General features: G+C 33.3%; 1 protein-coding gene across 1 annotated transcript; it reads left to right on the top strand.

The window, feature by feature from the left end:
• The first annotated feature begins 10,086 nt into the window (after window positions 1-10,086).
• Window positions 10,087-13,187, top strand: LOC126890077 (uncharacterized). The gene is made up of 2 exons (XM_050658907.1): window positions 10,087-12,653; window positions 12,738-13,187. The coding sequence occupies exons 1-2, from the start codon at window positions 10,671-10,673 to the stop codon at window positions 12,990-12,992; spliced, it is 2,238 nt and encodes a 745-aa protein (XP_050514864.1). The 5' UTR covers window positions 10,087-10,670; the 3' UTR covers window positions 12,993-13,187.
• Window positions 13,188-13,489: the final 302 nt, after the last annotated feature.

The following is a 13,489-nucleotide window of genomic DNA, read 5'->3' as shown; positions in this document are numbered from 1 at the left end:
AGTATATTTTAAGATATTTAACTACAATAAAACCCTTTGTACAATGAAGCAGATATACAATTAGTTTTGAGGAAAAAACTAACAAAATAGAAAAAAAAAGAATGTGTGTGTACTTTGTACGCACGTAAGGAATTATACTTCTATTATATGATTTCAACGAAATTAATATACTTTAAACAGTTTATTTATATTTTATTTAAATATTAAACTAATTTTAATACTTACTACTTCTCAAAATTTTTTATTAAAACAGTGCCAAAAATTAAAATAATAAAAGAATAAACACACACAAACACATTGAAAAATACCACAAATGATTTCTGAACAATGTAGGAAAAAATTTTAACTAAATACGTATTTTCTGAAAAAAAAATATAATAAATTTACAATCATGAAATGTATAAAAAAAATAAAAAAATTAAAGTTTCAATTGGGGTTCGAACCCGCTTATCAGCGCAGTTATTATTGAAATTCATTCACCTTTAACTTTTACTCCGGAGACCCTGTGTCATCATGTGCGAAGATCAACTAACTATTAAACTTTTGACGGTTCTGAATTTAACCAAATTATTTTGATTTTGAATTGAAATTTGTTAGAATTGAAAGAAATATTAGAATACAACAAAACATAAAGTAGGAAATCAATATATTAGGTGAATATTAATAGAAATTTTGATGGTAATCAAATTATGTAAATCAAAGCATTATATACTACTTTAGTAGGTTCTTTTTAAATTTTCCAAATAGGTAGGTCCTACCTATGAAATTTTTTATTAGGATACTGAAACATTTACAATTGTTACGTACCTGTCGCTTTTAAAAACTATTTAAAAAGTCACTACAATATTATAAACTTGCATTTTTCTCTGCCATCACAACAATAAAAACTAATATACACAACGACACAACATTAATTTGTTTATCCAAAATTTCCATATTGAATAATTATTGACAGATGATTTTAACACCCAATCAGATCCTGTAAAACGTTTATACCATACTGTCTGTGTGCGCATGCGCGCAGAATTATGAAATTTTACTCTCAATCGCGCCTAAAGAAGTATAACTTCAAAAACTTTATTTGACGTAACGAAAGTTTCTCTAGCGCGATTTCCTGGAATGGACTTTTAAACAGTCTCTCTTCAGACTCCAGCAAAAACCTGCCATCATACGGGTGTCCCAACTTCCTTGGTACCGGACCTACATGGTTTTTATGTCTTGGTGAAATCTTTCACCTTCCTCCTAACTTGTGTCACCTAAGTTTTCAGGGAAACGGTCCAGGTGGCTGTGAAGATAGTGGACTTTGATGCTTATACTACATCCGTAATTGGAAATTATTCAGCAAACGGTTTTAACTTTTGTTATTTCCCAGAAAATTTTCCATAATGTCCACAAGAAAACCAAGTTTTTTTCTCTACCTCATTCATTGACCCCACAAAAGCCGTATCCTTTGTTAGAAGTCTGATCTGTGGTCCATCAAAGATACCAGCTTTAAGTTTTTCCGTACTTATCTGCGGCACCTTCATTCCTATTTAGCGAAGCATGGTCCATTAGGGAATCCATCGACCTGTCAAAGTTAAATCACGTGATCTTTGGTTGGCACACAAAACTGTTCCTAACCTAAACTCAATGTAATTATTGATTTTTCTTATTTGTTTTTTGTCGTGATTTTGAGGTAGTATAGTATTTAAAGACATTCATTAGATTAATTATTTTATTAACTTTACGTTTTTGGTGATTTTTAGTGCTGACAACATGCCTGTGACTTGTATAGTAGTGAACTGTGGAAGTCCAACTGATCGGGATAATGTTAATTTTAATTTGTTTTTTGTTCTGATTTTGAGCTAATATAGTATTTAAAGACATTCATTAGATTAATTATTTTATAAACTTTACGTTTTTGGTGATTTTAAGTGCTGACAACATGCCTGTCACTTGTATAATAGTGAACTGTGGAAGTCCAACTGATCAGAATAATGTTAATTTTAATTTGTTTTTTGTCGTGATTTTGAGCTTAATATAGTATTTAAAGACATTCATTAGATTAATTATTTTATAAACTTTACGTTTTTGATGATTTTGAGTGCTGACAACATGCCTGTGACTTGTATAGTAGTGAACTGTGGAAGTCCAACTGTTCAGAATAATGTTAATTTTAATTTGTTTTTGTCGTGATTTTGAGCTTAATATAGTATTTAAAGACATTCATTAGATTAATTATTTTATAAACTTTTCGTTTTTGGTGATTTTAAGTGCTGAAAACATGCCTGTAACTTGTATAGTAGTGAACTGTGGAAGTCGAGCTGATCGGTTAATGTTAATTTTTTTCGTGTTCCCTCTATAGGGCTTTTCATTCACAGTCATTTGTTTTGAGCTTCTGTCATATGTCATATAATCCGTGTATAGTAATATTATACACGGATTATACAACATCTAACAGAAGCTCGAAACAAATGACAATCGATGAAAAGCCCTATTAGAAACTCATTTATGTTTCCTCGCCTAACTAAATTATCAAAAAACAGGACGCACTCATGCTAGGAATTATGGTTTTTATTAATATTATTACAATTATTTACATGTGACACTAACGTAACTAATGACATTAATTTTTAGGCCAATGTGACAAACTTTATTAATACTAAATTTTAACATTTATCCCTATTTTGTTAAAACAATATTATTTTGTTTTTCATTCTATTCAAAATAAATGCAGTTTTGACAGGGAGTTTGTTTTGTTATTTATTTATTCCATATAGACCTGGATCCCGCGTACCAAAAAAAAGTTGATTAATAGCAAGCTGAAAATTTATTAATAGCTTAACGGTGTCTAGTCCGACAAACTTTGATGTACGGGAACACTGGAAGTTTTAACTGTGGAACAGGTTAAAAATTTGGAACGTCAAACTACGAAGATGTTTATGTAATTTGTCAGATAAAACTTCCAATTGATTTGCTACCAATTCATTAAATTCTCATGCAAAAACCAGACTGGTGAAAAAATCACCAACTGGGCATTTTAATGAGTAGAACACGAAGACCATGTCAAACTACAGGAATCATGTTGGTTAGTAATAGCAGTCTGATTTTTGCATGAGAATTTAATGAAAGGATAACAAATCAATTGGATGTTCTGTCCGACAAAATATATGGGATGTTTTTGTAATCTGATGTTCCAAATCTGAGTTTCCAAACTGTTTCACAATTAAAACTATCCCTGTTCCAGTGTCACAATACATCAAAGTTTGTCCAACTGGACACCGTTAAGCTATTAACAAATTTTCAGCTTGCTATTAATAAATTTTTTTGGTACATGGGATCCAGGCCTAATAGGTTTGTTTGTAGTACGACACAAACGATTAGCAACTGCTGCCAACCATCAGATGCATGCGCAGTTAATAGTTAGCATTCATAGACTACGAATGCACATGTGTCTGATGGTTGGCAAGAGTTGCTGATCATTCTACGAACAAACCTATCAGTAATCACTATTTGTGATATCCATAAGTAGTTACTAACAGAAAGAGGCAGGATTCGATTTTTAAATCATTTATTTTAGAGTCAAAACATAGTCATACCTTAAACGATAAATGTATATTATCATTACAAGTTGATACTAATTACAAAAATAAATACACATTTAAAAGACCAATACATAATTACTCATGATGAAGAAGTACATTATAATTAAAAATGAATAACCATTTTCATATCGCTGCAACACAATGCCAAAGCCATCTTATATTTCAGTTCGTTTAGTGAGCACAAGAAGCACTCTGACCGAACAGTTTCAAAACTCATTAGTTTTTCATCAGAGAATGCATATGTTGCTATCTCCAAACCATGTAGCTGTAACATATGTACATGCATTGGGTTCTTCTTCGTCTGTCTTGCCCTGGGCATACTCAGCTAAAAATAGGATTGCTGCAGACTTCACTATTACCGGCCATACACATACAATCTGCATTTGCTATGTCATCAGAACTGGCTATCACCCCACTCAAGCATTTAGTCGTTTAGCATTAGATTTTTGGAAATGCTTCACCTAAAAAAATATTTTATTTTTTTGGAAATTCTTCAACTACAAAAATTTATTTTTATTAGAGTATTTGCATTCTTTACAATGATTGAGAATATTTTATTTAAAATCAGACATTCATATAATATAATTTTAGAACAATCATGACAGTAATTCAAATAGATGGCAGTAATAAATCATTTTCAGATAATTATAGAGTTCACAGTTTACAGATTAGGACGACGATATGTCTGGTTTCATACAGATATATAAACGTAAATAAATCTAATATTTAGAACCAATTTATCCAAAAGACACTAATACTGTTATCCATATATTTCTTAATGGTGAATAAATAAAATAAAGGCATACCTTTCCAACAATAATATGGAAATCAGGAAATCATTAACAATTTTTACTCCATTCAAAACAAATCCAGCTGTAAAATATTTATGTGCCTGAAGGCTTTTGTATGCTTTCATCTGCTGCTTAGAGTAGCAACTCCGAGATTCCACCAGATATGTATAAATATCTATAATAGTAACTTGATGGTCTGCACTTTACTGTAAAATCCAATTCTGACTGAATTGCGTATGGATCTAAATCCCCAATTATTTTCAGCTTCAATAAATATCTAAAACAATAAAAGAAATAATGTTATTGCTTGCAAAATTCATCATTATTGATAAATATCGGGGCAAAATGAACAGTAAATAAAATTTGTTTCGCCTACCTTTCTCGCAACATCTGGAGTTTCCAATAATAATTTCCTTAAATAATCAGTTTGCATTGTGGTAAAGTTTATAAAGTTCACAAAAACAGGAAACGAAATCCAAATGCATCCAAAATAGACAAAATACGACGATAAACAATGAAAAATCATTGAAAAATAGATACAAACATAACCTCTTTGTTAGTTTGTGTGCCAACCAGAGGTCACGTGGTTTGGATTGCCTAATTAGAATCAAGTGCCTTAACGAATTGCTTCATTTTTTCTGGTTCGACTAAAGACTGGGCAATAATGTTGTTTCTTGCATAAATAAGGCATAATACGTTGAGAACAACAAATATACCGAGGAAGAAGTTTAATTAACAATGTATATTCCTTTGAATAACATATTCTTCATTATCTCACATATTAAAACTACTAATTTCGGAATGTGCCATATCCATAAAACTAGAGCTGATACAAAAAAACGGAATCCATATTTCGATTTATTGCCCCTAATATAGTAAAAATCAGCTTAAAGATTCACGGCACCAAAACAAAAAATTTTTTCTGTAGGCCTGTGTAATCAATAGCCTATTAGTACGCTACTAAAGGTTTTACAAATTTTACAGAAAAATTCAGTTTTCAAGGTTAAAGTGATCTTCTGCAGAGTGAGTAAACTATCAATAAAATACGAATCTTACAAATCACTTCAGTTACAATTCAAAAGTTTTATTTCGGAAGAAATAAACTTTTAATGAGACCTATTTTCTGGTTACGTCTTCGTGGTTTCTATTACTTGCAAACCATACGAATGCTGGATTAAAGAAGAATAAAAGGGAGATCTATAATTTGCATCTATCCGCCTATCCAACGTGGCAAAATTTCAATGAAAAGTTGAACACTCTCTGAACAAATTGAAGGCCCAACCAGAAAACATGTCTCATTAAAATTTATTTCTTCGGAAATCTTCTTCTTCTTCTTCTCGTTGTCCTTATGCCCTATAAGAGCATTCGGAAATAAAAGTTTAAATTGTTTTTAGCAAATGTCGCTACTACGACGATACTAGTAGGCTCAATTAATTTTATTTTGTTCAGAGATATCCATATATACAATCTCTGATTTTGCTCTGATATTTCTAATAAGAATGAAACTGGTAAGATTGTCTATGGCACTCTCTGAACAAATTGACATATAATAAAAAAAATATTAAAATCCTTTATAAAAGGTATATATTTAAAATTCCTAAAAAGGGCTACATCACAATCACATAACTAGTTTTCGACTGGTTTACGAGTCATCGTTAGTGCTTACCTAAAATGAATAAAACCTGGTAAAAGAATGCAAATATTTTGAAATTTTGACTACGGTTAAGAAAAGTTGTAGGTTATACTCACGTGAAATTTACATGCTAACCACCAAGATATAATTTAACAATCAAAGCCCTGTACAAGTAATCCCTCAAGGAAACATCGGTTGAAAATGCTAACTTAAGCATGGATGTTTAAGCAGGGCCGTAACTACGATGTTAGGGGCCCCGGGGCAAATGTGATCTGGGGGCCCCCTGCCGGGGGTCTGGGGGTTTAGCCCCCAGCGAAGCGGAAGGCGGGGTACGGAAAAATGTTCGATATTTAACCCCTTGAAAACGCATTTTAATGCATTCTATGACAGAATATTCTTTCTTGTACCTACGATCTACCTATTGCTATTTTAGTTGACCAACACAAAATAATTTTGAAATCACCTTATTTTTTATTCGCTTTAAAAAATTTAAAAAAAAAACAACTAAATTGACAGATAGTAAAGCAAAATGAGATAAAAATATAATGAATCAATAAAAAGAAAATTTCTTGAAACTTCAAAACCGAATGGAAAAATATGAATATATGAAGGTTTATTTAGAGAAAATGTAAACCAGAGAAGACGTAAACCAGATTGCTGAGGAGATACAGAAAATTGAAAAGATGGAAGAAAAATTCAAGAATGCGGTAAAATTCGATATGGAAAAAGTTGAAGAAAAATTGAAGGAAATAGGAAAATGTCAAAAAGGAGGAGACCGTCGGGAATTAATTATATACAGCTCTAATGAAAGCTGAATCCTATTTGATGAGGATATTAGAAAACGATATCCGGTACCTTCAGCAGTGACACTCTCGAAGGCGAGTACCGTCACTGCTGTTAGATTTATTATGCTGTGGAACTGGTGGGGCTGATTCCAATGTGCTCATTCCATCTTACCCTTACCTTTCTTTTAAATATGTGGTACCATGTGGTTCCGTTCACGTACCAAGATGTAGTCTGGGGTAAATTGGTTAAAGTTGTGCTCACAACGAGGCGCCGACCTTCGCTCCCTGGTATCCCTCGTACTGCTCGTACCATATTATCGATTGCCAGATGCATTATTTAAATGCGCGCGTTCACCAAAATGAAGAGTAGGATACTAAGCTCTAGGCGAGGATACCATCCTTTGGTCTCCGTAGTGAACAAACCCTAAGACAAAGTAGCTGGGACCGGTGTCCCGTATTCCGGTTACATTTTAGTTTTTATTTCGCCAAAATAACTAATTTCCTCAGTAAATAACAATTTATATCTTTACCATAGGTTTCGGGGGCCCCTTCTGAGGGTTCTGTTCCAATTGCATTTTAGTCGAAAATACCAATTTCTCCAGTGAAAAAATAAAACTTTATGTTGAGGTGTAGGGTGCCACTGTAAGGCCTTTTTAAAATTGTGTCATTTGAAAATATTTAGTTGGGATCGGCTTTTAAAATACATATTTTTATTTTCCTCGTTAAAATCAATGCACGGTCAAAAAGGGGCATCTGCGGGTTCCCCCCTTGGCCGGGGTCCCCGGAGCACCGCCCCGGTTGCCCCAATGGTAGTTACGGCCCTGTGTTTAAGGTATTTTACTAATATGCGCCAGGTAACATCTGAGCTGTGGTTTGACTTGTTCACATGGTGAAAGTATGGCAGCAAGTGACAATGAAATGGATAGAGACCTCCGAACGATGACAAGACAGAAATGACAGTTGCACAGAAAGTTGAAAAATTAACCTGTCGTATTTAATGACTATGATGTAGCCATAAAACCACTTTTATCTATCCATAACATACATATAAATTACTGATATCATCATCCCCACAAATCTACATTATATAAATTTTCATCTACATACAACCCACCACCATATTTCTACATATGACTATTCTCACCCTACCTATTCAACCTGTCATTATCAACTAATTTTTATAACACTCATCTATAGTAAAACCAAATAAAAAGTCTAATTTTCTTTCTGGGTTCCGTTTATGTTCCCTTCTCAAGAATTTCCTCACAGACATTTCATACCACCCAGCCCCTACTGTCATCATCTTATGACGGTTTTGGTTTTTGGACTCTTAGGGATCCGGGCAGCCTGCGAGGTCTTTAGGAATTAGTCGCCTAAGTTTGAGCTTGTGCTTCCTTAATGATACATCCCCCTAGATTATTTAAACATTTTTACACCTCAGTCACCCCCGTTGTGATTTCTTTTTAAACTTTAAACACAAATTCCAAGAGCTACTAATAAGTTAAATAAATTCAAAATTGCTTTTTTAAATCTTAGGTTTCTTGACTATAAAATTTGATTACTGACTTTAGTTCTCGAATACAAACATTTGTGTAATGTGGTTTGCCTAACTACCTCCACTGACAGTATACGTGAATACATTTTTAACTACAACATCTAGTTTACTGAATTTTAAATGATAATTTTCACAATGGAGTGTGTTGTTACATCATTTCTAATTTTAACAAGCTGTACACCATAGTCTTTAAATACGACAGGTTAATTTTTCAACTTCCTGTGGAACTGTCATTTCTGTCTTGTCATCGTTCGGAGGTCTCTATCCATTTCATTGTCACTTGCTGCTATACTTTCAACACAGCTCAGATGTTACCTGGGGCATATTAGTAAAATACCTCTAACATCCATGCTTAAGTTAGCATTTTCAACCGATGTTTCCTTGAGGGATTACTTATACAGGGCTTTGACCCACATATTTTTGTTAAATTATATCTTGGTGGTTAGAATGTAAATTTCACGTGAGTATAACCTACAGCTTTTCTTAATCGTAGTCAAAATTTCAAAATCTTTGCATTACTTTACCAGGTTATATTCATTTTAGGTAAGCACTGATGATGACTGGTAAACCAGTCGAAAACTAGTTATGTGATTGTGACGTAGCCCTTTTTAGGGATTTTAAATATATACCTTTTATAAAGGATTTTACTATTTTTTGTATTACATTGTATACAGCCAACTACAGGAAAACTTCTTCCTTGTGGATTTTTGAAATATAATACATCTCTTGTTTTCCTTTCTCAACGACATTCTTTTTTACTTCAGTTACCTTTTTTTGGCTACTCGTTATTTGTTAAGCGTATACCAACTGCAGTTTATTTCCCCCATTTTGCACCTTAAAGTTTCTACCGAACCACCAGAGTTTTTTCCACTTTTGTATCTATCAGAAAATTTTCTGACATTTCGCAAAACTAATTTCTGTAAATTCGTTAACTTATTACCTCCAACTTCGGTCCGAACAATGGGAAACACCTAACTTATACGAAATTTCGTTACCTGTATGGTATTAGGGAATTTAGTAGTGTTCGTCTTCTGTCTAGAAAGTTTTTGAACGGTTAACAGATTGCGGAAATATCTTTAAAAATTTACGAATTAATCTCTACTTCGTGTTTGAGTTTTCTAAATAAGAAAGTTTAAATAATTTATTTGAGTATAATTTACCGCCATGTTTAAATTGTTGATACAGTACAAGCACTAAGTAATTGTTAATATATTTTTTGTCATAAGGAAGATTCCCACACATCCAGAATCATTGGTTATACATATTATTAAATACAGGCCGCGGTCGATCAGGGCATTTTACCCCTTAGCCACTGACATGCAGTATGCCATACCGAGCCGAAAATATATTTTGTTGTCTAACTTGTTTTATAAACATAACATCTGAAAACAAAATGAAAAGGACGTGGCAGCCAGGATCATTGCAGGAAACAGGGCATATTACTCATTAATAACCGTACTTAAATCAAAAATACTTTCAAGACCGGCAAAAATAAGAGTATACAAGACAATAGTTCGTCCCACAATAACGTATGGAAGCGAGACATGGACTCTGAACCAGCGGGAAACAACAAAATTACTGGTACTTGGAAGAAAGATACTGCGGACTATCTATGGGCCTTGCAGAGAAGAGACAACAGGAGAATGGAGAAGAAGACCCAATCGATGGCTTAACTTGCAAACCGGCTAACTCCACTTTTTTCCGAAATATAGGTTTTTGCGTTGCTGACTGAGTCTAGTTGTCTCTCACATTATGTTCAATAAAATATCTCCCTAGTTTTTAAAATTACGGAGAAAACGGCGAACACGTAAAACGGTCAACTGCTAACACTAGTATAACAACACCGAGACGTGGCTAACTCCAAGGTCAACCGCCAGTTTATTTGTACTTGACGGTGAGTAAACAGAGTGCCACGTTTTAAGTGCGGTCTTTTTTAGAAAACTATAAATTAACAGATAAAATAAAGCTGATTTGATAACGATACAGTGTATAAGAGTCGTGGTAAGTAGTTTTAATGAAATAATATAACTTTGTGTAAGAAATATCCTAGTTATAACATAATAAATATTGATGATAGAGTTGTCCATTTTTACCCTAACTATTTACTATGTTAATTGAGGAGTTACCCAATATACCAATTCTGTGATTTTACATTATTCCCGTAATCTATAAATTAAAGTTGTTAATTTTTTACGATTTAAAATGTGAAAAGAAGTCCAGTGCATAGATAAAAGTAAGACTTTTCTTCTTACTTTTTAAAAATTCTACATATTTTATGTTTAATAAAAAATTCCAAAAAAGTATATAAAATAAACGGTTTGGATGTTAATAAGATTATTGTTGCAGATAAAGAGGATGTCGAGGGCACAAAAACTTGTTGAAGCTGCACTGAAGGAAAACAATGAAAATTACTTAATTCTCACAGAAGAATCTATTGAAGATATGCCTGTTATACTTTTTGCTGATAGTACGTCAACATATGATAATTTAACAGGAAATATCATGGAAATTGAGCCACTTGCAAGTGGTACATCTGAGGCTGCCACAGAGGTGTTCATCAATATTGAGCCACTAGATATCATTCCGCCTATATCTAATGCTGATACACAAGAGATTATGAATGTTGCGCGTCTTGATAATGATTCGCCTGTTTCCTTGAAATCTGTTAGTGAAGAATGCTTAGCTCCAGTTACAATGTACCATTGTACAGCACAAGAAGACAACAATACTAACTTGATTGACAAATATTTCAGTGATGATAGCGACTGCATGAATGCAAAACTTGTACCTTATTCTGAGCACTCTGATTCTGACAGTGAAGAAGAACCAAGAAGAATTAAGAGAAGAAAAAGGTGTCAGGTAAAGAAAGCTACATGGAAAGATCAAATGAACAAGCTTCACAGAGAAAATGGGCAACAGTATACTGGGCGTAAAAAAATTGAAGGGAAATGGGAAAGAATACAAAAAAATAAACGAGTTCTTAAACCTCGATGCAAATGTAGGACAACTGATAAAAGTGCTTTAAAATGTAGCGAAGTTTCAGAAGAAGAAAGGAAAAATATATTTGAGATGTTTTGGAGGATGAATTGGGGGGAAAAAAAGGTTTTCGTGAATGGTCTTGTGCAAGAGATACCCACAAAACGTCCAAGAGACAGAAAAGACCCATTATTAACAAGAAGACAAAGCACAATGGTATTTAACTTAAACTTGACTAACGATTGCCGCGTGAGAGTTTGTAAAACTATGTTTCAAAACACTTTGTGTCTTACCAAAATGACTATCTGGAACTGGAAAAAAGGCAAAGAAAATATTTCTCAGAAAACAAATCGACACGCAACAAAAAATCCCCACGAAGTAGAAGTGAAATCACTTCAAGAGTTTTTGAACAATATTCCAAAAATGGAATCCCATTATTGCCGCAAAAGTTGGGCAAAGCTTTATTTGTTACCAGAATGGACCTCAAAAAAAGCCTTGTACAATTTCTACACATTAGACTGGTGCACGCCACGGAATATCACTCCTCTGTCAATTGCTAAATTTAGCAACACTTTAGAAATTGAAAATATATCACTGTTCAAGCCAAAAAAAGATCAATGCGAAAAGTGCCTCTCTCACAAACTCGGAAATATACCTGACACAGAACACAAGGAGCACATAGAAAGAAAGAATGAAGCTAGACTTGAAAAAGAACAGGATAAAAATAAAGAAGAATTTGTATTCACAATGGACACGCAAGCTGTGCTATTGGCACCCAAATCTAATGTGTCATCTCTATATTATAAAACTAAGATATGCACGCACAATTTCTGTATATTTAATATAAAAAATAAAGACGGATTTTGTTATCTCTGGAACGAGACCGAAGGTGGGTTATCCTCTGACAATTACGCTACCATAATTGTCAAGTTCATCACGGAGAAACTTTTGCCGAGTATCCACAGAGAACCTGGACAGGATACTAAAATTATATTGTACAGTGATGGTTGTACAGCTCAAAATAGAAACGTAATATTGGCAAATGCATTACTAAACGTGGCAACATTAAACAATGTCACAATTCAGCAGAAGTATCTAGAGGTAGGCCATACTCAGATGGAAGCGGACTCGATGCATGCCACCATAGAGAGGAAACTGAAAAACAAAATAATTCATATACCAGCTGAATATGCAGAAGTTTGTGTTGGAGCTCGCAAAAATCCTAAACCTTACAACGTATCTTACCTAACCCATGAATTTTTTAAATCCTTCGCAAGTTTACAGTTTTATAAGTCAATAAGACCAGGGAAAGCCATAGGAGATGCCAAGGTACTTTTAATGTTAATTTTGTTTGGTCTTCTACAGACACAGAAGACGAAAACATTGTTAAATTGTTAATGTTTTGTTTTTTAGGTCACAGATATTCGTGCCCTACAATATAAACAAGGGAACCTGTACTTTAAGTTACGGTTTACAGATGAATGGCAGTTACTGCCACAGCGATGTGATAAAAGGGTCTCAGTTAAACCTATTGAAAGCTTACCGAATCTTCATGAAAATCAGCTTAAAATAAGTAGTCGTAAATTCAAAGACTTACAACAACTAAAAAGTACCTTGCCGGTGGACTACAGGGACTACTACGACAATGTGCCACATGAAGACTCATAAATAAAATACTCTATGGTATAATAAAAATAAAATACTTGATTATAAAATAAAAATACAAAAATATACTTACAGTTTGATTTAATTTTCCTATAGAGGTTCCATAATACGATGCAGAGAAAAGTGGGTAACTCCGATTATTTACTGTTTTCTTTTAATTACAAAGAGGGTAACTCCAAAAATTTAAATAATTGCTATTTAATCAAAATATTTTTTTAAGCTGTTTAGTAAATTCAAAGTGCATATAAATAGGCAGCAAATGGATTTTTGGAATATTGATATTGTAAGTATTAATTTTTTTAAGAAGTTTTTTTGTGTTCCTGTAAAGTTTTAAAAAACGGAGTTAGCCGCTGTGCAAGTTAAGCCATCGCAATGATGAACTCCAGACAATATATGGAAATGAAAATATAGCACGCTACATCAAAGCAAACCGAATAAAATGGGCGGGTCACGTGCTAAGATCCAGTGACGAAAGACTTCTGAACGCCACATTCTGGGAA

Source organism: Diabrotica virgifera, chromosome 8 (assembly GCF_917563875.1).
Source record: "Diabrotica virgifera virgifera chromosome 8, PGI_DIABVI_V3a".
Taxonomy (NCBI): Eukaryota; Metazoa; Arthropoda; class Insecta; order Coleoptera; family Chrysomelidae; genus Diabrotica; species Diabrotica virgifera.
This window is presented reverse-complemented; position numbering and strand designations above follow the sequence as displayed.